The 23,916-nt window shown below is 43.5% G+C and overlaps 1 protein-coding gene across 4 annotated transcripts in view; it reads left to right on the top strand.

The window, feature by feature from the left end:
- The window catches only part of ebf1a (EBF transcription factor 1a), a 54,173-nt gene extending 30,776 nt beyond the window's left edge, over positions 1–23,397 (top strand). The window contains exons 9-17 of one of the 4 annotated variants that reach the window (XM_026329938.2): positions 2,311–2,441; positions 3,907–4,033; positions 11,182–11,270; positions 14,587–14,652; positions 15,226–15,388; positions 16,584–16,763; positions 18,702–18,899; positions 19,139–19,207; positions 20,427–23,397. In XM_026329938.2, the coding sequence (XP_026185723.1) occupies positions 2,311–2,441; positions 3,907–4,033; positions 11,182–11,270; positions 14,587–14,652; positions 15,226–15,388; positions 16,584–16,763; positions 18,702–18,899; positions 19,139–19,206 (1,022 nt within the window). In that variant the 3' untranslated portion in view covers position 19,207; positions 20,427–23,397. The remainder of the gene's footprint in view (positions 1–2,310; positions 2,442–3,906; positions 4,034–11,181; positions 11,271–14,586; positions 14,653–15,225; positions 15,389–16,583; positions 16,764–18,701; positions 18,900–19,138; positions 19,208–20,426) is intronic. The other 3 variants (XM_026329937.2, XM_026329940.2, XM_026329939.2) reach the window with 3 other exon arrangements.
- Positions 23,398–23,916: the final 519 nt, after the last annotated feature.

Here is a 23,916-nt window from a genome sequence, read left to right as displayed (position 1 = left end):
AAAGCAAGAACAAAATATCCAGGGTGCCTCTCCTAGCTTTCTTTGTCTTTCTCACTTTCTTTCTCTCTGCTCAGCTCCCCTCCCCTCACCTCCTTCCCCCATGTCTGGCTCTGTACTCAACCCCTCTTCTGTCTCTGCTCTATCCCCTCAAACCTGCTCTCTTGCTTTCTTATCTTTCTCCTGCTTCCTCCCGGAATCTCACTTTCCTCTCTTGTAGGGTTTCTAACTCACTCTAAGAGAGGAGAGAGTGGTAGCTAGTGAGTCTTTTGTCTCTCCCTTGTGGCTTGCTCCCCTCAGGTCTCTGCCTCTGGGCCTTCTACCCTGCCTCGCATAAGCACTATGTGTCTTATGAGGTCTGTTCTGCTTAAAGCCAACACTGGCTTTATTTCCTCGGAGACCTGCTTTTATCCTCCAGCCCTCCATCACTCCCCATCCCTCAGGTTTTCAAACACACCCAATCGCACACAAAAAAGCCCATGCACACACATACACACCCCCGCATGCACAGTCAGACCCGAACCTTTAATACTTCATAATGACATGTGCACATGATTTAGGAGCTAGCACTGATTCCCAAGTCCCTAATCCAGTTATTTTCTCATTTCGATTTCCCAGACATTGAATAAGAGAAACATATTTTTTTTTCTCTTTGAGGAAAGTCAACCTCAGGGATAATAATGACAAAAAACTAAGAAGGGATTTACATGATGGCCTACAGTAGATTGCATTAAGATTGAATGTTATGGTTAAGTCTTTCTAATGACTATTCTCCAGAGCCAAGGTGGACCACTTGTCCCTGTGACTGGTCTCACAGTCGATTAGAAAAGTTCACAAAGATGAGCCATATTGGAGTCGTCAGTGAGACTTGGATCTTGCACAGAAAGAAGAGCACACACAGTGCGCTAACAGATGTTCCCAGTGTCAGAGAGATTTGTTTGGGAATTTCCACCTCTCTGATTTTCTATTCTCCTGGTGATACGGTTGGAAGAAAAAAAAAACAAAAGCAGTTAAAGAACAAGAAAGAGCGGGAAGATGTACAGTAGAGATGTAGGCGCAATAAGGGGAAAGGGTTATGAGTGGTAGATAGAAAATATACAATGTAAGAATGAAGACAACAGTTTCTTTTTTCCCCTCCCCCTTCTCTTTCTAGCATGTGTTGAGTTTGTGCGCAGGATACTCAACTTTGGGGGCCCATTTCAGGCAGTAATAGATGAGCAGTGTATAGACTTGAACAGATGGCACCGAGGAACACCCCAAAGTATAATCCTATCACATGGATTCACATTCCACCATCTGGTTAATCCACGCACAGATACACATAAACACACACATCCACACATGCACATGGAGCGCACATTATATCAGCGGCTGTGAAAAGGAGGCATCTTAGGCCATGATTATGGCCACAGATTGCCGCTTGGTGAACGTTGATCTCTGCAGGCGTATCGGGGGGCTAAATATCATTCCAGCTTGTTGGGGAGGATCAACAGAACAGGGAGTCAGGCAAAGAGCAAAGGCTAGGCTGCAGGGAAAAAAGTCAGCCTAGTCTAAAGTGGATTATGCTGCTTTACAGAATTACAGCATGTCTGACAAGCTGCATATCTGTTAAGGAGAGGAGATTTAGCTTGTATAAACATGTATTTTCCCAATGCTGTTCTTTTCTTCAATAACATCTAGTAATCAGCAAGTCCCTAATACCAGCAGATAAGGTCAAAAAGCATTGAATACCAGTTATTGAAAATGTGGTTTATTGTTGTTATTCCATGTACTTTGTCCGATAAGGTATTTGCTTTAAGCTCCAAGCAGGAGTTGAAATGAGCCAGTGTTGTCACATGGTCTGTGGCTAGGCACTGACACAGCTACACACATATATGAAACAGCAAGAGCTGAGTGTTTGGTTAATGAAGGCGAGGTATTCAGAGGGCAGAGCTAGTGTTAGCTCTGCTCTGCTCCCTGGTCGCGTGGCCTTTGATCAGACACTCAGCACACCTGACATTTACACGCCTGCACGCTTTGCCACGTGTCATAAAACAAGTGCACCGCTGCTGCCCTCACACACAGGGCAGGGGTGATGTTTAATAACGGGGTGCGTATAATCACTCCGATTAGTATTCCTCACTCACCCCCGACCCCTGGGAGAGAGGAGAGAGGTGAAGCGTGTGTGTGTGTGTGTGTGTGCGTGTGTGGAGGAGAAAGGTAAAGCAATGGGAAGTAGAAGAGGGGACTGTACATGGTGCCAATAGCAAAGACCTTCGTGGGCTGTCAACAGATCATTTAGCATCTAATCTATTTTGTTTATGAATCTTGCAGCAACCCCGAGCATCAAAGCCATCAGCCCTAGTGAAGGCTGGACCACAGGGGGCGCGACAGTCATCATCATCGGGGACAACTTCTTCGACGGCCTGCAGGTTATCTTTGGAACCATGCTGGTCTGGAGTGAGGTTAGTCACCAATTGGACACCTGGAAGAAGAAATGTACAGTATATGTGTGCCTACAAGTGTGCATATGTTTTCAAATATTACACAGGCCATTTTTGTCAGCCTGTGTTCGCTAACATTTCTGACTTTGTTCCCCTTTTAAACAAAGCAACTTCAGCTCATGAGACCTCATCACAAGTTGTGGTCCTGGTGTGGGCATGACTTTTGAGCAGTCTAATCAAAAAGTGTTTGTTCCATCTCTGGTTGCTTCATTTAAAGGCTTTTTAAAAAACTAAAGACACATATGCTCACTAACTAAGCATAGGCACAACTATGGTCAAATTTATCCTTATTTTATTTTATTTTTTATTGAATTAATTATTAAGCAAGTAAATGAAAAAAAAATATTCAAATGACAAATTAATAGTAAATTTAAATTAAGTGCAGCCTTGTGAGCACATATGAGAAATATTTTACAATCTGAGCAGCCTGCTTTCTCATTTCTCTCTATGGCAGCTCTTATTTCTGTCATATCTCTGCTCAGCTCCCTTCCTGTCTTTTATTATGTTAGTATCTTCCTTAGAATGCAAGCGCACTGTGCAGTATGAATCTCTTTGTAAGGAGCATCTGCCACATGACTAAAATGTAAATGTAGTGTATGTGTGAAATTGAAGGTCAGTGAGAGACGCAGCTAAACAGCTTTCTCTTTAGTAAAGGAATAATTCTATAAAAAGCTCCTATATTATCTCGCTGAGAGGTGAGTAGGGCCAGACAATGGTGGAATGAAAGCCTAGCTAAGTGAGCAATGAAAGGGACAGTTAGAACGACACACGCACACACACACACACACATTCACATACACAAGGCACTGCCAGAAGCACTGATAGCTTTTGAGCACTGCTAGCTTTGAGTGCTGGTTTACCATAGCGTGCAGAAAACGAGCACTCACTGAGGTCTCATCTGTGTTTTGTCTTGTTACCGCTTTTCTTCAAAGACCCTTCAGCGCACACACACACACACACACACACACACACACACACACACACACACATATACATACAGTGGGCTCATCAGCGACACTAAGTGAGTCTGTTTAAGACACAGTGGTGCTTTAATGTGGCTAATGGCAGCTAGACAGCCTCAGCTGACAGACACATAGTTAGGGGCAGTAAAGAGTATATTATACATTTACTTATTCCGTGTAATAGACACGCAGTGGAAGGTGTGTTTTATTCATAAACATATAACTGATCTCGAGTCCCTTTTCCAGAAACTATGTCAGCACTGATAACAATCCTAAACCTCACAGTGACATTGCCTTGGGCTATGAGGCCACCTGAGGGCTCTAGCTCTTATGCATCAGTTTCAGACTGATTATACAAAGAAAGAGCACTGAAAGGTCTGAGAAGAGCTAAGAGTCTCCTGAGCACATGTTTAGATATGAAGTTTCACTGCATTAATCTTTCTGCTCTCTCTGCCTCTCTGTAGCTGATCACTCCCCATGCCATTCGTGTGCAGACTCCACCCAGACACATCCCCGGGGTGGTAGAGGTCACGCTGTCCTATAAATCCAAACAGTTCTGCAAAGGCACACCTGGACGCTTCATCTACACAGGTACTACACTTACTAATGGCTCTAATTTACAGTGAAACCTTAAGAGATAATGCTGCCCAAAATCTACAGTTCTGGTGGCTGCATGAATGCAACTTTTATGGATTATACAAATATTCACCTTTGAAATCATTTTTTATAAAAGCTATACTCACATTAAAATTCTTCACATTTAATTTAAGTTTTAGTGGGTATGAGATGAATAAAAGTCTATATATTTGTAATATCTGTATCCTAGAATCTAGTTAAAACTGCTTTATAAGCTGTCATTTTTTTCTATACTGTTACTATGTGTGCATGCTGAACAATATAAAATTCAATAACATGATTCAATAATTCAGTGAAAAAGCCCACTGTTCAGAGGAGGACAAGTGTTTGCCTTCTGTTGATGGAGAAGGTAAAGGCTAGGTGGAGGTTTAACCTTTTGATTTAGTGGGATTATTGAGATTTAACCCTGTCAAAGACATGATTCAGAAAGGAAGAGTAACTTGCTGAAAGTGTGATTTTTGACTGAGTTCAGGAACATATATAGCTCGAGTGTGACATCACACTATTGATGCAGAGAAATAGCTGTGTGGTGAAAAGAGCAAGAGAGAGTGAATGTGAAGCAGTGATTAACCAATGCGAGGCCACAGGTCCCCAGGGAGATTGTGAATCACATAAATCTGTCTGTAATCTCAACCACTGATAGACTTAGGCCGTAAGCTCCAGCTGGAATTGCCAACATTTGACAAAATCACCATTGTGAGAGTGTGTGTGTCGTATCGCCGGCATACATTTTCTTCATTTTGTGTGTGTCCTAATTACTGTGCAGGGACAGAATCCATGTCCATGCGTCATAATTATGACTCTGTGTTTGTGTACTTATTGCAAAGGCTGCGTTTGCTTCTGTGAATGTACTCCAAGCACACGCATGCACGTTGACAAGTAACTGCATTACTAAGACAGAGGGCAGATGGGTGGGCAGCCTTTGCAATGCCAGGGCTGTCCAACAGCCAGCACTCTGCCAAACTCATAGAGCTATGTGTGTATATAAATGTGTGTAGGTGTGTGTCTGTGTGTGCACATCCGTTTAATGTGCCAGACATGTGGGAACCGTATGCATAAACGTCCTATCTCTTTCCAGCCCTCCACTCTTTCACCTTGTCATATTCACTTATTCAAAACTTGCTTCTTTTGAATGAATTCATCCCCTGCTCTCTTTGCCTGCCTCTTGGCTTCTATGGAGAGGCACATAGAAGAATCTCAACAGGTTAGAGGTAGCAAGAGGTCATCCACTGGGAGCTGAACACACACACTGTGATGCTGCTTGCCAAGCACTGGCACCTTCAAGATGACACAGTCAACCGTGTCGAGGCACGGATCCCAGTTCTACTCTTCAGCCACACATCACTTTAGCTACTACTCTGTACCCTCAGAGGGTATTTGTACCTCTCCCACAGCTCCTTTATCAGCTCTTTTTTTATCATTTCCCCTTATTGTAGTGAGGAAGAGCCTGCTCACATTTGGTATGTTAAATGAGAGGCAGAAAGCAAAGGGAGGATGAGCAGAGCACTGAATGCAAAATGCAATTGAAGAGACAGAGAGGTGGGTGAGAAACGAGAAGGATGGGATGGGATGGGTTGGGATGGGATGGGATAGGAAGGGATGGAGGATTACCACGGGCCATGTTGCCCTCCTGGGTCTGTTTGGCACCAGTTTGAGCCCAGTTGCCAGTGGGTACTAATCATGGAGGATTGGCAGCACTGTGTGGCAGCTGGCAACTAGCATACACACACACATCAACACAGCCCCACACTTACACTCATGCATATACTCGTATATTACATGCACACACACACATGCGCACGCTGAATTACATTGGGGACAGCTGGCATTGCTAATCAACTTCTGCTGAGGAGAGGAAAGCGAGCAGCTCACATCACTAATTAAGTCAACACATACCCAATACTGCTGCTACTGCTACTTTGCAAATATACCCAATATGCACACACACACACACACACACACACACACATACACACATAACCCATCTATAGGTTTAATCCACCCCTCCCCAACCTGCTACTATATGTGATCATTGATACTCCACAACCAGCCATTGTTGAATGGAAAAAAAAAGCTGCAGTTCAGGACAGAGAAGGGAAGCAGGGGACTTTTGGTGCAGAGGAGATTCAGAGAGAAGCTATTACAGTAATGTGTCCTCTGCCGTCTCTGAGGACTCCTCTGCCATTAGACTTCAGAAAGCTCCAATTAGACTCATCAAAGGCAATTAAGCTCTCCACTGATAAGAATGTTTTTTTATTCTCTTCTCTTCCTCTGTCTTTTTATCCTTTTATCCCCCTTCTGCTCCTCTCTCTGCCCTCTGCCTTACCCACCTTTGGGGCTGAGAGTTCTCCCTAATCTCCCTGTCTCTTTCTCTCTCTCTCTCTTTCATTATCAGGGCATTGCCTGTCCCCCTACCCTTCTCCCCTGTACCAGTGTATTTCCATGTTTGGTTGTGTATCACCTTTTGCTGGATTACTGTCTTTGTAACATTCATCAGAGAAGCTCTCCCTTTTCTTTTCTCAATGCAATATAGAGTGATAATACTCTCTGCCACTAGGGCCCATGTGTGTGTGTTTGTGTGTGTGACATAGTGATGGCCATAGATTGGAGGAGTTGATGAATCACCCGTGTCGTTCAAAAGGCAATCCCTCCCTCCTCAGTATGCAGCCTTGTCCGCTTAGTGCTTCCACTACAGCCTCTGCTGATATTAAAAGGCTCTGCTGGCTCACATTAAGGCCGACACCATGCACACTGACACGCATCCGCGCACGCGCACACACAAACATTAGGGGTAGTTTTTCAGCACTGAGTGCAGATTACGTGTGTAGGAAACATCACTCAGTTTTGTGGAGGAGGTGCAGGAACAGCGCTGAAAAAGACAAAAGTCAAGAACAGAATTTAAACCAGTCAGAATGCTGCTGACATCTCTCTCCATTTCTCTCTGCCTTACTGTGAGCTCCAAATTAGTTTTAGGAGTGGAGAGAGAGGGATCATTGTCTGTCATTTTACACACTGCAGACAGTGGTGAAACATAGATGATGCTGCAGTAAATGTTGAAAGCATGAACAAGGTCTCTAAAGTTTCAATTTGTTTTAGCTCTAATTAAGGAGATCTACAAAGTGATAAAATCAGCTTGTTGCACTTTTCCTCAGATTATGCCAAAGCTTTTTAGTTTCGAGGATGGGCGCACTGATGTTGTGATTTTGCAGTTTGTATGATAATCATCGAGAGACTCTCTTGAATGTTTTGTTACAGACACAAAGTTACCATAGATTTACACGCATTCTACATTAATGTGGACATGTGACACACCCACATTCATGCATGAGAGCACTCACACATCGCAGACACAGTAGTACAGCATGCATGTCATCTGGCAATAAAAATGGGGTGCAACCACGAGCTGGTCAATTACTTGTCTTGCTCCTATTTGTGAATGCTGTCTTTTATTGAGGTTGGGTGGAGGCCTGCTGTTGATTAAAACGGCTGGTCTCCAGCTGGAGACAGGGCCAGCTCAGATAGCTGCACACATTCACATTTACTGCACACAGTCTTAACTGCAAGGAAATTCACACCTCTATTTGAGATTGAGATTAATTTTCTGCACCATGTGGCTTGTCTTCCCTCTTTAGCATTCTCCCTTCTTATTACAGCAGCATCTGCTCCATGATGATGATGTAAATGAATTTCGAACACAGATTATTTTATACCCTGCTGAAATGAGCAGCATTCACCATGGGGAATAATTTCTTACGTTTTCTTATATCTTAATTCAAGTGTGCACTTTTCATCCAGATTTTTTTAGAATTTGCATGCACACATTGAGGCTTTGTGTTGTCAGGTATTGTTAACTGTCGACATTCACTTTTTGCAATAGATAATTAGAGCGTAGGTTGTACTAGCATCCACACTTCCACTGATTTGTCGAATCTCTTAGTGTCATCTCCCCACCCCACCTCCTCCCACCCCTCCCTCCCCATCCTCCTCTCTTTCTACTCCTCCCTCAGCCTCTGCCTCTCCCTTCCTTTAAGAGCAAAAAGCTCTACTCATCTGTTTTCTGTGTATGAATTTCCAGCCATGCATTAGTCTCCATGACATGTTCAAGCGATGCTTTATTTAGCTTGTCGGATTCTGCAAATAAACGCAATCTCTGGGTTTATGGAAAAATGGATAAAAATTAGATTGTAAGGTATTGATCTGGATTGTAAGTAGTTGGTGGGGGTGTTGTGTGTCTGTATGTGTGTGTGTGTGTGTGTGTGTGTGTGTGTGTGTGTGTAATGGTGGTGATGGGGAGGTGGAGGGGGGCAGCTCTCATCTGTGTGAGGGGGGGAGAAATGAAGCCGTAATTCAGGGCTATTGAACCCCCTGCCACTGGCGGCATCGATCGCCAGGCAGCGCTTATGAGATCACACCTGAGCACTGGAGACTGCAGAGGGGAGGGCAATGGGGGGAGGGAGAAAGGGATGTGAGGGGCGAGAGTGGAGACTGAGGAGTAGAGAGTGAGAAAGAGAGAGAAACAGAAGGTTGTGATATGATCAGCTCCTTACCCACTGTCTGAGGGCCTGCTAAGGTGTTAACATCAAGCCTCAGAGCCAATTACCTAACCCTGCAAGTACACAACCCACACACACACTCATGACATGGGAAGAGAAGGAGACAGGGCTTCTGGACACTTACTGTAGTTCCCCTCCTCCTCCTCCTCTTCCATCTTTCCTCCTCTCTTATGTTTCCAGGACAACTCCACCATTCTGACCTCTCAGTTATCCCTCATCCCCTCCACCTGCTACTCTTTGCGCCCCAAACATCCAACCCTTTTACTCCTCCCCTAAAGCACATACCTCTAACACGCCTCTGCCCCCTCCACCCTAGCCTCCTCTCTGCCTTCTTCTACCCCCTCACCCCTTCATACACACTCCCCCTGCAGCTTTGTGGGTTATTATAGTGAAATATGAAGCGGTGTGGATTCTAGGCTTCATGAAATTTCCATGAGCATTGATCTGATCTGATGTGGGTGATTGCTAGGTGAATCCCTCCAGTCCACGGCTGTTGCTCATCTATTCATTTATTTATGGCAGTTATGTTTTACTGGCTTTGATTTGCTCTTCTGGAGAGCGACAGCTAAGGATTATAAATATACCTGTATAGGAGAGTGTGCTTTGAATCCTGGAGTGTACCAGCACCACTCCACTTTCGAGGCAGGAGTATTTTTTTTTTCTTCCATCTTCCAACACTAATTCCTGTTGTGAAACGTGAGATATTGAGCATAGATATAAGAGCATAAAATGTCAAGATAATCCCCAAAGACACACAGCTAGGTAGTTAGTGGTGTGCGTTGTCCCCCACATACTCCTCCTCCAGTTTATGGTCCTTGAAAACGAGCAGACACAATATTACTTCCACTCTCAATTACCAAAATTGTCTCTTTATTTGTAATAGAGGGTATCTTTCTATGTCTTGGGGTTTTTATGCTATTGTTCACTCGAGTCTCATTTGGCACATTGTGGAGAACTGATAAAAAATTCATCATAAAAACAAAAGCCTTTGAGACGAAAGAGAGGATGTTGTTGTAACAATCCCCTCCTCAGACTGAAGGCCTAATCCAGGGCAAATCCTCCTTAAGGCTTTAGGGAGATCAGTGAATAGGAAAGTAATGTCAAATATTTGTCCTCAGAAATAATTCATACTTTATTTGTTGCATGTGATCATCTCATTGTTTTGGCTTATTTTATCAGAGGACCAGCTGGCTTGTAATGTGAGTCATTCTTCAGAAGTTGAGCCTGCCTGTGGCATCTCTGCTTCTACTTTTTTGTCTCTTTGCTTCTAGCTTTTCACCTTTCCTTGCTTTCAGTCTCATGGATTACTGGAGCAGCCCACTGGGAGAGCTGTCCAAATGCGTTTGCACTGCCAAAACAGAGCATCACTGATTCTTGCTCTTTGCTTTCTTTGTGGTTTGTGTGTTGAATGAATGGCTCAGGAGCAACCATGGTGAAGTCACTAGAGGTCCAGCAGGACAGCTTGTACTCATAGCCTCTAGGGGCCTTTTTCTGGGGGCCGCCTAGTCAGCCTGGCTGCTCAGATGTGAGGCGACCAGGGCATCAGCCCTCAGGAAACGTCCAAGCTGCGACCCACAGGGGAAACAGACGGACAGCACAGACACAAGCAGGCAGTCCTCACGCATAATGGCTCCTTTTCTTTCACTTTTTACACACATACAACTGCAGATGCACGCATGTCAAAGCCATGTACATGGCAACAAACTCGGTACAGAAGCAGCATCTTAAAGGCTGCAGCCCAGAAAAGTAGTCATGGCTGTTAACCATGTTTGTGCATTGACTCCCCAGGCAACCCACAAAGAGACAAAGGGGGAAAGAGAGTAAAAGACAGCGAGTGAGAGAGTACATTAGGAATGAATTATGTGGAGAGAGCACTTATCCAACAATCCTCCTCTGAAGTGTTTGTACTATAAGCTTCAGATCTTCATTGTATTTATTCTAATGTTTAAATATTCATGGTAAATCTTCTCATATTCAATTACCGTAGCACGACCACAGCATGCCGAGAGAGTGCTTTCTCCCTGCTGCCTGGATGATCTGACTTTTTGTGTGTGTGTTTGTGTGCATGCACGTGTACGTGACGGTGTGTGTGTGTGTGTGTGTGTGTGTGTGTGTGTTTAGCTTGTTCCCCGGAGCGATCAAGCCTTTGTTATATTGGAACCAGGCTCTGTAATTGCTTATATTAGTCGCTGATCAACGCAAGACCACAGGACACACACACACACATGCATACACACAAAACACACATACCCTGTGCCTGATTCCTGACAGTCTTTTTATTAACCACCAAAGCGGGCGACAGAGAGAGATTCATTACATCACAGGCAAACAAAGACACACACACCAGACTTAATAGAGAACACCCACTTTTTCAGCATCTTTAGTTTAATGTTGAAATATTCATGTAAAACCAGGCTCAATTCTGTCGTTTCTGTCATCACTCGTTTCTCCTGGAGTATCTCTTAGTTGCTCTTGAACTGTTGGTGTTTTCATTATTAAGAATCAAGCATTAAACATTGTTTTTCCGCTTCTCTTTCTGTTTGTGCTTAGCGCTGAACGAACCAACTATAGACTATGGCTTCCAGAGGTTACAGAAGGTCATCCCCAGACACCCCGGAGACCAGGAGAGATTACCCAAGGTACAGTGCCTCCACCCCTTCATGTGTCTATGCTCATGCTGGCTGACACATGCAATTATTTTACAGGAATTTGTCTTGGTAACACTGGTTCAGGGACATATTGACAACATCTAGGATTTCATAGCACATATGGATATACATGGCACAAGGGCAGCATGACCTCACATACCGAGAAATGATTGTGTGCTATAGACAGTAGGCTATATGTGGCACTCTCCTGTATGCACGCATTTTATCATATGTTCATGGTGATTTTCTGCTCAAACAAACACTTTATTTGCAGTGAACACACAATCTATTCATCCTTCCACAAAGTGTAAGGTCATTTAGACTGGCAAAAAGGGAGAGGAAAGGGGTGTACAGAGGGAGGAAAAGGGAGAGAGAGAGGAAAAGAGGTTGAGGGGAAGAGGAAAAGAGAGGCAGAAGCAGGTTAGGTGATCCATCATAGCTGTCCAGTCTTACCTCCTGCTGGGTCAGTGGATCGAAGTCAACCCCTGGTGGACTTTATTACTTCCAGCACACACACAAACTAGTGAAAACACACACACATAACACATACACATAGAACACACTTCTCTGTGTGTATTATGTGTGCGCACTTCTCTGCACACACATTCAGACACACACTGTAGAGAAGTCACCATGAGGCAGAGATGGAGAGCCCTGGTAGATGCAGAGGGAAGACAGAGAAATCACTTGTCCTCGCTGTGTGTCATGTCTGGTGGATACAAGACTTGTCCTGGTGAGTTCTGGTCTTTAGCCTATCAACCCCCTGTATCTCTCTAAATATCTTTGTATCCATCCATCTCTTCTCTTCTCATCCTCTTCCTCCCTCGCTCAGTGGTGTCTCTTTCTCTTCTAAATGAACAGCGATAGCTGGCAGGCCTGGTTGTTCATTTCAGCTCTATTGATTTGTGCCTTTATTGAGGTAATAACAGTTTGTTGACCACACTTCTCTCAACTGTTGGGCTCAATCATTAGAGAGAGGGGCATACACTGGCAACTTCTCGAGATATAAATGTCCAAGGCTACCTTGGCAAAGCCTCTCTGTGGCTGTTTTTAATCGAGATTAAATTGATTGGGAATATAATGTATTCCATTCTAGTGGCACCTTCTGTGGGGGGATTCTTAATGAATCCACACACACATATTGAGCAGGGAACAAGCAGGATATCTGCCAGTGCCTGTTCTGTCTCTTTGTGTTGTGGTAATGATCTAGTGTCCAGCTGAAAACAGCCTCCATACTGCGCTGTAGCTAATAGTCAGGCAGTCAAAATGAGGAAGGAGTGCTGGGTAGCCAGACTGCAGGGTGTTTAGCTAAGGCAGTGGTGTAGCCGGGGGTCTGGGGCCAGCTAATGAGTGACCGCCCTGCCAGACGAGGCCAGGCTCTGCTCTGGATCAGGTTCCCCTTCCTGTTGACGTCTCTGTGGGCCTGACTTTACGGGAAGAGACCCTGCGCCCAGGAAATGGTCTCCCCTTACAGCAGCAGAGCTAGAGAGGCAGCACGGCGCTAACCACATTTATCTGTTTATCAGAATGACTCTGGAGCGCTGCCTAATCGCATTTAGCTCCTGGACAGATCCCTTTGCTAACGAGAGACTGATAGGTACAGACAGGGCACAGGACCATGGAAAAGTGATTAATAGAGAGAATGGGAGAGATGAGGAAGAAGAGAAAAACAAGAGAAAGGATTCTGGAGATGCAGGTGAGAATAGATTGGAGGAGGAGATAAGAGAAGGAGAGTATAGGCCCTAAGGAGAATGAGCTGAAAGACTTTGAGACTCATGGCTGCTGCAGAGAGAGGCAGAAAAAAAAATTCAGATGAAGTGACTGAGATTTCACATGTCCTCCCTGAACACCGTTACACTCCAGCTGGGGATCTGTTTGTGTCCTAATGCTTCACACTTCCCTCATTTCCCCTCCTCCTCCCTCGCTTCCTCCACCTCCTCCTCTCCCTCCCTCACTTCATCCATCCATCTACCTATCTAGCAATCCCTGGGAGGCATGGGGCGTCGAGGAAAAGCAGAGAGAAGGAAGCGAGGAGCGGTGCATACATACTAAAGAACCACTTAACTACCTAGGGCCTCTACATCTCTCAATCACCTCGAGCAGGCCTCCTCTCTGGTCTCCCCTCTTACCAACCGCCCCTCCTTCCTCTACCTCCCTCTCTGCCTCCCCCAGATAGTGCTAGTAATGGGAGGTTAACACAGAGGCAGCGCTCCCATTATTGAGTGAATTTAGCACCTCGGACAGCGCTCTACAATCTTTATTGCTTTGCTGACCCTCTCGTCATGTCCTGGGCGTGCTCAACAGCCTCCACATGTGTGCGGCTGCGTGTGCGGTTGTGCCTCTGTATGTGTGTGTGTGTGTGTGTGAGATATGAGGTCTGATTGAAAGGCAGCGTGTCACGGAACAGAGAGCACACATGCTCCAGGGCTTGTTCACAGCGAGGGATACACTCAGGAGGGTACAGCACGCAGCGTGTGTGTGCACAAGTGGAAGAGGAGGGAGAGAATGAAACGAGGGGAAGGTTGGAGAGGAGGGGGCTGCAATTTTCTGGTTGTCGCGCCTCCAGCATATATCCTGGCCCCGGCACATTAACTTTTAAAAAGGGTTTCGTAGGGCTGTAGGTGTCTACATCACACACACACACATGTATAACGACTGCCTGGAGTCACACACTCATACACTTAAGGAGGGAAAAGAATAGAGACAGAGAGAGCAGAGAAAGGAGGGTAAGCAGTAGAAAATGAGCGTGGAGAAACACTACGTTAGGATAAATGTTTGATGTGGGAAATTCCACTCGGCGGTTTTCACCTGAGCAATGATGTTCTACATTTATCACACAAAAGCGGATGCAGGTCTATTCACTTGGATCATTACCAGGGTTAATACAGAGCAGAAGACGGGTGTGTCCCAGCTGATGAGGGGAGTTGTAGAGCCGTCAACCTGATGACATGTTGTGTTAAATAAGATTGATGTGTGATCATGTGCAGTAGATTCATGATCTGGCAGTGACAGTAGAGAGGAGAAGATGTAAAAGATGGTTGACTGATAGAGAGATATAGGCTCATGTTTTATTCACAGATAACGGTATCTTCCCTCTGCTCTCCCAAACTGCCCAGCTAGTAACAAAGTGCTGGGACAGGCCCATTTCTCTTCCTCTACCTTCCTCTGTCTGCCTCTTTGCGCTCTCACACTCTCCGTTCTGCATTCACAGCATAATGTAAGAAGTGAAATGTAATAAAAGTGACTGAACTCTTTGGGCTGTTACACTCATGATCAATCCCTTTCTTTTTTCTGTGCTCAATTGTAGGAGGTGATCTTAAAAAGAGCAGCAGACCTGGTAGAGGCCTTGTACGGGATGCCTCACAATAACCAGGTAAAAATACAAGTAAATAAACAATATATATCTATATATTTTCTTACATAAAGAATTGTTTCTGCTTTGGACCACTGACAGCATCAAAGAGGGTGTCTCCGCTAGCACTGCGGCACCTTGCCATGTTCACGCAAGACCTTGAACCCGTAAACACACGTGATATCTTAGTGTTTTTGTCAGCTTATACACCAAGAGAGAATCGAAGCGAAGTATAACATAAGCTAAATATAGAGGAAAGAGAAGAGAATAGGAAGATTAGGCAGATGAGGCGATGTGGGATAAACACTAGACTAGAAGGAGGAGGAGAGCTGAATGGCTCCATACTGTAAAGCAGAGAGGAAAAGGCAGGCTGTTAATGAGCCTATCCTCCATTTACTGGAACCAATCCCACCACTCCCAATGACCACTGATAAAAACCACTCAGCCTGCTAGGTTTACATGTGCAATATCTTGAGTAGAGATCTAGCATTCTTGTGAGACCATAAAGCTTACATCAAGGGCATATTTTCTCTCTCCTCTCCTCTCCTGCCTCTGTTGCTAACCACAGCTCTTTTTTTTCTCCCTCATTGTCAGGAGATGATTCTGAAACGAGCAGCAGATATCGCAGAGGCCCTGTACACAACAGTGCCACGAGGGCACAACCAGCTAGCCAGTCTTGGCAGCAGCTCCGTCCATGCTGGCATGATGGCCGTAAACTCCTTCACTGGGTCAGAGGTGGCACAAACAGCTAATCAGGGTGGGTAAACTCAGCAGGAAGCAATTAAGGTCTATTATGATGAGAAATGCAGCACTGATTTATTTGGGTTTTTTTTTTTTTTTTACTTTTTTTCTTTTTTGTGGTGGATACTAAAGATGAGTAGTGCGATAGGGAAATTTTCTTTTGTAGGTCATTCAGAAGCATAGAACAAACAAGTCAGAATCTAAAAAAGGAGGAAAGGAAGAAGACTCGGAGCAGAGTAGGCAGCAGCAACAAACTGGAAAAACTTTAGTCAAGGAAAGAATGGAAGTCTGCGAGAGTGAAGAATGGCAAAAAAGAGAGCCATGGATGGACTACGATGGAGAAATATGAGTGGGTCCTAGGGGTGTGTATATTAGACTGGGGTCGGCCCCTGTCTGACAGAGAGAGATGTGGGTGCAGTCAGCGGTGATTCATCACATGTATCAAGGGAAGGAGAGGAGAGTGGATGGATTAGCCTCTGGATGTATCTCAATACTTCCAGTGAGCTTCCTCACCTCTTCCTCTGCCCTTCATCTTTATCTGTAAACATCTGAAGATAAGGAGGAAACAACAGATATCAGCTGCTGCACTTTTAGCATGCAGTTGCCAGCTCATGGAGAATGATGAGAATAGTGAATGGTGGCACCTAATTATAGAAGAGGAGACTAGTGAAGTGCAGTCCGTCTTGCATTATGGAGCAGAAATTTCTTATTTTCAATATCTGCTGTTTTTTTTTTCTTCATTGTCAGCATGTTGGACCTGAGGTATATCTTTAGTCTTCTTTCCATCTTGTCCTTCTTTTGCTCGTTGCCCCTGTAAAGCATAAAGGAGAAAAAGGTCCTGTCAGAAATACTGGCTTCATTCTTTATAAATTACAAGAGAGCCGCAGTGTTAATTGCCTTATCAATATATCTAATTTTGGAAAGGAGCCAGTAAGGTTAAAGGCCTCTTGTTTCTGTAGCTGGATTGCAGCAAGTTCTCGCTTATATCATTCTTCCTCCGCTTTGTTCATTGCTTTCTCGCTCTGCCATATGCTGTCTAAATTTTTTCAAAAAAACATTTTTTTGGCTTATATTGCCATGTCCATTACCCACATAGGGAAAAGAATATTTGGCAGTACCGCATGTAGGCTTTCTCATTTTGTTTTGTCTGCCATCTGCTATACCCCTCACACCTACTCTCTTTCTGTCTCCCTCTCTTTCTCTGTCCATAGGTTTCAGTAGGAGTACAAGCAGTGTGTCCCCTCATGGTTATGTCCCCAGCTCCACACCCCAACAGAGTAGCTACAGCTCTGTGTCCACTAGCATGAATGGCTACGCTAACTCTGGCATGGCAACCTTGGGCACCTCGCCCAACTTCCTCAATGGATCTGCAGGCAACTCGCCCTATGCTAGTGAGTAAATACACAACATCCTGAATCCTGAGACCAAGAGGGGCAATGACAAAATCACAAAAGGTGAAAAGACGGAATCAGAGCCTTGTGAAACTGAAAGAATACGTCTTTGATAGCTGAGAAAGGGAGGTGGAAATAAGAAATGACACACAAAAAAAGAGAAAGTCGTGCAGTTCAGCTGGCTCATCTGTTTCTCTAAGAACAGAGTCAAACGCAAATCCCCACTTTATTGGCCAGGGCAGCAGATCACCTAGCACCCCCCTGACACCCCCCCCCCCCCCCCCACCCCCCACCACCACCACCACCACCACCACCACCTCTGCTCACACACACACACACACATATTCACCCTCTACATTAAAGACCCTTGATTAAATCAATAAACTAATTGCTAGAGAAGCAATTCCATTTCAGCTCTTTGATTCCTGGGTGTTAACAAGTATTTTAACAGGCTCATCGGCCCCACACAGACACTTTCAATCAATGGCCCCTCGGCCTGCCTTTGTAGGTCCAATTTTCATTAATTGATTAGTTAGGCCCTTCATAAATGGATTATGACTTTATTGCGAGGATTTGTCAGGAAGAGCCATAAAAGCTAAGTGTTGGATAATAACAACAATAAAGGCTGAAGCAGATATCAGAGGGCAGGTGAAATACGACTCGGCTGATTGTAAAATCACTGAGGGAGAAAATGCTCTTAGCGTATTAGCAGACAAAAGACAAACCCAGGAGAAGTGGATAGATGGGATGATGTCAAGAGACAGGGCTTGTGTTGTGAAGATAACCTTCTGTCATCAGCAACTTGTAGCAACAGTAAATCCAGCACATCTTCCATAAAGCCTTATTTCAAGAATGCATGTGTTTTTGTAAATTTGTAAAATTTCTTTTTTTTTTTTTTTTCAAAATTATGTTCTATGTGTGAAATCCAAATATAACTAATGTAATTTCATAAACTTAAGGCTTTCAGGCCTAGTCACACCAGCATTTAAAACAGTAAATTTTATTTTCCACATCTGTTTTTATTGAATTGTGATGGTCAGTGGAGTTTAGCTTTGGGGGAGTTGGAAGTGCAAATTTGCATAAATGACCAACAGCAAGATGTCATGACCTTGCTTTCAAGGAATGGCCAATCAGATAATCCAAAATGGAGGAAGCTAGCTCACTAGCTTCGAGTCACCAGTGCAAACAGCAAACTTCTAAAGTTCTGCAACAACATGGTGGAAGAATTTGACTGTTCCACTTTGGGGAGTGACCCAATATCTAGCATTCAGATTATTATACTGATTACAAGGCTGATTATTAGATTGATTACCGCCGAAACCGATTACACAGTGTGGAACTTGTCGGTAATTGAAACAACAAGAGACACTTTAGAAATACACTTTATTGTTGAGCAGATGTTATCAGCCTATTTGCTGTACTCATTTGAACCACTGGCTCTAGCTGTTGAAATCTGTGGCATGATTACTGTGGTAAGATCATGTTGGAGAACCTTGTTTATAAGCTACCCTGAAAACGAATTACAAGTAGAGCATCCCGTGTTTGTGTGTTTATCACTTTGTTGCAACCCTTGAGCATGAGATGAGTCATCGAAACAGACTGATCAGAGGAAAATAAATGCTCTGGGCTGGTTTCAATGCAAGTTTGCAACTAAACACATTTTTGTCTTAGCTATGGAATATCTTATTTCCAGATGTTTACTTAATAACAAAACAGTCTCAGCCAGCTGATATGAGTCTAAAAATATTGTTCTTCCTGCCATCGTCCATTGACCAGTCCCTTTCTGTTCGTCCCGTCTACCTGTTCTCTGCCCTCGGCCCTCTCTCTAACCCTGTCCTTCCCCTTCCCGTTTTCATCTTTCTTCACCGTCCTTCTTCCCTGATGTGCTCCCCACGGCCCCTTTAACCCCTACTCTCCTACCCATCTCTCTTCTTCTAGTTGTCCCGTCAAGCCCCACCATGGCCTCATCAACCAGTCTGCCCTCCAACTGCAGCAGCTCCTCTGGCATCTTCTCCTTCTCCCCAGCCAACATGGTGTCTGCCGCCGTCAAGCAGAAGAGCGCCTTTGCCCCCGTCGTACGACCCCAAAACTCCCCTCCGCCCACGTGCACCAGCGCTAATGCTAACAGCCTGCAAGGTAGCTGCTTAACAAGTAGCATTTATTTACAGTAGTACAATTTATTATTACATGGCATCAAATGAAACTGAAGCTACCCTTAAGCTTTAATCCTGCTCTTGGTTACCTCCCTATGATAACAAATTTTTCACTATTACTTTCACTTCTTTGTCCCATCTTCCTTTTCTTCCTGCTCTCCACTCCCCGTTTTTCCCTTCTTTATCCTCCTTGAACCCTTGCACTTTCCTTCCTCACTGTAGATCAGTCTTTTGTGGACTCTAGCAAGTACTCATCAGCCAGCTCTCTGCAGGGCCTGGCCTTCTCCTGAAGTATGTTATCCCTCTATTTCATTTTCTCTTTGTCTTTTTTCTTTCCTCTGCACATCTAATTTGCACCAGCAGTTCATCCTGCTCTACCCTTCCTTCTCTTTTCTGTTTTTATTTGTCACTCTTGACTTGTCAGTGAGACAGCATGCCACACCATATGTGTTCAATTTCCTGTTTTCACTTCCTGCTTCCTGCCTGTGCTCTATTGGATGTTTCTGTTAAGAGTTAGTGGTGGGGGGGTAGGGGTGCGGTTAAGGGGTGTTATGCCACTATGGGTCATTCTCTTCTCCCATTTCCACTGAATGCAGCACAGGGTCTGTTCGTCTAGGCAGGATGTTATATGGTGTTGAGATCCTGAGAGAGAGAGAAATGATGGATGGGAATCTTTATCAGAGCCCCAACCTAAGCACTTCCTCACTTCCTCTGTCAGCGTTGATGAGCGCTGACCATGATGACCCAAGGGCCAGTGGTCACTATGCACTGATCACACTGACACACACACACACGCACACACACACACACACCATTCAGTTAATCCCAACAAGCTGAAGACACTTAGGAAATAACCAGGGAATTAGTGGATTGAAGAGAGAGAGGAATCAATAGGGCCCAATATGCCAATATGTTATATGAAAAATTCCTCCCTGTGATGGCTTCTGTGTAGAAATGGGGGGAAGGGAAAGGGGTGAGGGGAAGGTGGGAGTGAGGAGGTGAATTTAGGAGCTAGTGACAAAGCAGAGGATGATATAAGAAGGTAAAAATGTGACTAAAGCTCCCCATGAAAGGCTCATGGATTCCATTTTCATGTTCGAGTGCTGAATGTAATTTCATCACCTCTGTCATCCCACATCACTGCCTTCTCTCTCTCATGTTTGAATTATGCTCCATGATGCACAATGGGCTTACACAATGTAACTGCTAACAATTAACAGTGGCAGCTCTTGCATGAAGCTATTCGGAAAGCCTGTGAAAAGTTGAATGATGTCGTTGCGCGCCAAGTTAGCGGCACAGCGGAGAAAAATGTTTTGATTTTGGGGCCTCGGAATGAAGAGATAATGAGGGAGAGTCGTCTTTGTTCGCCAGATGCTGGAGCACATTTCTGTTATGTGACTGTTGTGATGACAGATGAAACCCAGCAATCACATGACTGACCTCGCTCTCTCTTTCTTTACCACCCATGCCCCAATCACTCCCCTCTTCCTCCCCCTCTTTTCCCACAAAGCAGCAATTCCCGGGATGATCGTTCCACCCATGTAGAGGATCTGGGATAGCTGGAGATTTGGGAATGTTGAGAGGAAAAGACACAGTAGCGGAGTCTGGCGATTATGCTCCGGAGCTGAACTGAAGGAAGTCAAGATAAGACGACGGACTCTGTTAAACTCAGGCCTTTCCACTGGGATATCATCTGAAGGGACAGGGGAGGAGGAAAAAAAGGGACAATACGAACCTTTGTGATGTTATTTCCCTCTTGGTTGAATTAGTGTAGCTTCTCTGGCACCACGTTGGATGGAGTGTATAGAGACTGATAGTTTGCCCACAGTGTGACACTGACCTCATGAAAAAAGCATTTATTTATCTTTATGTTTATGCCTGTAAGGTTTGGGTTTGACTGCCAGAGGCCAATGCTGCAATCCGTAACTCACACAAACAGCAGTGAAGTGTTGGGTTGGCCATGCAGTTTGCATAACCTCTGACACAATAGAAGATGCTTTCCTCAGCTCAGCCAGCTTAAAACCACATCACAACACACTGGCCAACTGGAACTAAGGTCAACAACACAAAAAGCAATGAAATACGGAAAAGAACACAATCAACCCCTTTATTTTGCTGCTAATTATCCCATAAAACTAAAAATGGTGTTTTTAAAACCACCCTATGATATTTCAACATCAGAAACCATGCCTTTCTTTCTCGCTTTGTTTTTTTTTTTGTTTTTTTTTGCTTGGTTTGTTTGAATTTTAATAAAACTGTGAGGATTGAGCTGTATGCAATATGCTTTTCTGCTTGTCGTGAAGAAAAGGTGATGATTTAGCCAAAATTGTCCTTTTGTCAGAGATTTTAGTGAAGACTTGAAAAGCCAGAGCGTGCATCCAGCCAGCACTGTACTGAAGGAGTCTAGCAAATATTAAATTAGAATAAATGCGTGATATATGTGATATATTTTTGTACATAAAAAACAAAATGTTGAATTTTTCATTTGACATTTCTTTTCGTTTTGCAATAGCTATAGTTTAAAAATGTAAACATTAAATGTCTTAAGGCAGCTTCTCAGTACAGAAGATAGATTTACTGTGTGTTGTCAAATATCTCATCTGCTAAACCTGAGAAACATGGATTTGGATACAAAAAGGGGATTCTTGTAAAATATCCTATAAATAATGTTTTTATCCCTCGTATTTGTACATTGCGTCTCACTCTCGTTTAGTTGTGTCGTGTAAGTTTAACACATTAACATATGAACATATTTCACTGTATTTTGTTTCATTATTTGCTGTTGTCTCTCACTATTTAAATGTGACTTTTTTTATCGTTTTTTATGTTGATTGTTTTGCATAGGTATAAAATGCTTTTTTTTGTTGTTTTTTTTTGTTTTTTTGATTCCAAACATGCCATTGTCTATTTTTGTATTATTTGTAAGTTAATAAAAAGTTTCTGTTTTTTTCCTTATGAAAATGTTTATTGTATGGCAAAAGGTAGCATCTTATTCAGAGTACTTGGTTGAAGTAGATTTTTTAAGAATATATACACACATTAATATATACTGTAAATCTATATCTTTTTGTTTGAACTCTTTGAGGCTTTCAGATTGATACTGTTCTTGATAATATGCATGGGTTCTTCTCTTGAGTGACACTTTCTTTTTGTGTGTGGAAACCAAGAGAACTAAGAAATTGCTCTGTGTTTTTCTTTCTTTGTGTTCCTCTTTTTACCCCTCTGTTTTGTTTCCCTGTGTTATTTATGCCTGCTTACACACTGTATCTATATACTCTTTCTTTTTTTTCTGGCACTGTAATCTTTACCAGCAGTCTAGATGCCTTAACAATGCAAACCCATTCTTCATTTAATCACTTGTACAGTTTTCTACCCTCACCACAATTGTCTATTGCCACAGAGGAATTCATGGGAACTTGGGGACAAAGCACAAACTCACTCTGTTTGGTGGTGAAGCCAGACTAGAATACAAAGAGCCATAATTCAACAATCACACACACCCCAATGTACTATAATGCTACAGCAATGGCACGCTTTGAAGGACGGTCACCACTACGAGGCCTAGCTCAGCTGTGCTCATTGCACTTTAGTGTTCACTTTATCTTTTCTGTAGCGATTATGTAGCTTTTGTTTTCAATTAATGAAATAATTTCAATGGCATGACGGTAATATTTCAGATTAAGGATCACAACAATGTGACAACACAGAGCTGTTTTAATTGTAGTACAAAGGGACCCACAGTAAAGACAAGCACTGTCACAGCACAGTTTAATCTCACGCATGGAGTCATGGGTCTGACTCTAGCATCTGACTCCAGCATCTGACAGTCGATCCCCCAATCCTTTACTCCATGTATTTGCCTTTGGACAATACAGCTTCATTACAAGCTAAGCAGAACAAGAACAAGTGAGGAAGCATGAAAAGGAGCTCCTTGACCCCTCAGCCATTTCTGTAGTCTTTTCTTTGTGTCTGCCGTGTGTCTTCAAGCTGTTGCTGGACAGAGAATAGGGCTTTTCTCTCTGCTTTTCTTTTCTAGAGCCTGGTTTTGTTAAGTGGGTAGAAAGGAGCGTTTTAACAGAGGCGCCTGCTGACAGATGAGTGTTTTTCAGGCACTTGTGTGCCTGTGCTGGTTTGGGCCAGGATGGGAGGGGCCACACCATATCTGTTTCAAATGAACTACAGAGGTCTGTTGTCATACAATGGTTTCTTTGTAAGCAAAGTTCCATCCTGATTATGAATATTGGTAATGAGTGACAAAGTTTTGTATTTAGGTAACAAACAACAAAAAAGATGCAAACCAAATAGCTGGTGTCTATTTTTTCCTCTGTTTTGTCTTTGACTGCAAATACACTGAACAGCTCTATGATATAAGGAAAGAAAAATTCTACTGTATAGATTGTTATTGTTTTTGATGAAAACTGAGCTGTAAGATAACTTTTGGACTCTCACAATGTTGAATTAAAGTTACCTCTTGTCTGTGACTTTGTCCGTTGTTATGTTGTTATTTTAAAAATATGCCAATTTTTTCACTTCTCACATACCACCAACCAATGTCAAATGGAATACATTCAACTCATAGAGCACCTAAGAGGATGGCATTTGTGTCTTAATTTTCTCATTTGACTGAAAATGTCATCCCCAAATGCCCAACAGGCGGTTAACTAAGAATGGAGACCAAAGCTTATTCCACAGGTCAAAAACAGACATGCATCCTCTCCCCAGCTTGGCTCCTTTCTCTAATGAATCTAATTCATTAATGCATTACTGATGGCATGGTGAACATGGTTAGCCTGACAAGTTTCCTCCTAAACATATTAGTTAATGATGATTCCAAGGTTATTAATTGCGAACGCACCAGCCCACCATAATTGAGTCATCATTTGCATACCCGGTCATCAGCAGAAAATTAATTTCTTTTTTATTTTTTGCATATCTAATTTAGGGAGCTGCGATTGGATTAGCTTGTGAAAACAGCGGATCCCAGGATTCTGCTGACCTCA

This window comes from Mastacembelus armatus, chromosome 10 (genome assembly GCF_900324485.2).
Source record: "Mastacembelus armatus chromosome 10, fMasArm1.2, whole genome shotgun sequence".
Taxonomy (NCBI): domain Eukaryota; kingdom Metazoa; phylum Chordata; class Actinopteri; order Synbranchiformes; family Mastacembelidae; genus Mastacembelus; species Mastacembelus armatus.
Note: the sequence above shows the minus strand (reverse complement) of the source record. Positions and strands in the feature narration are given on the sequence as shown.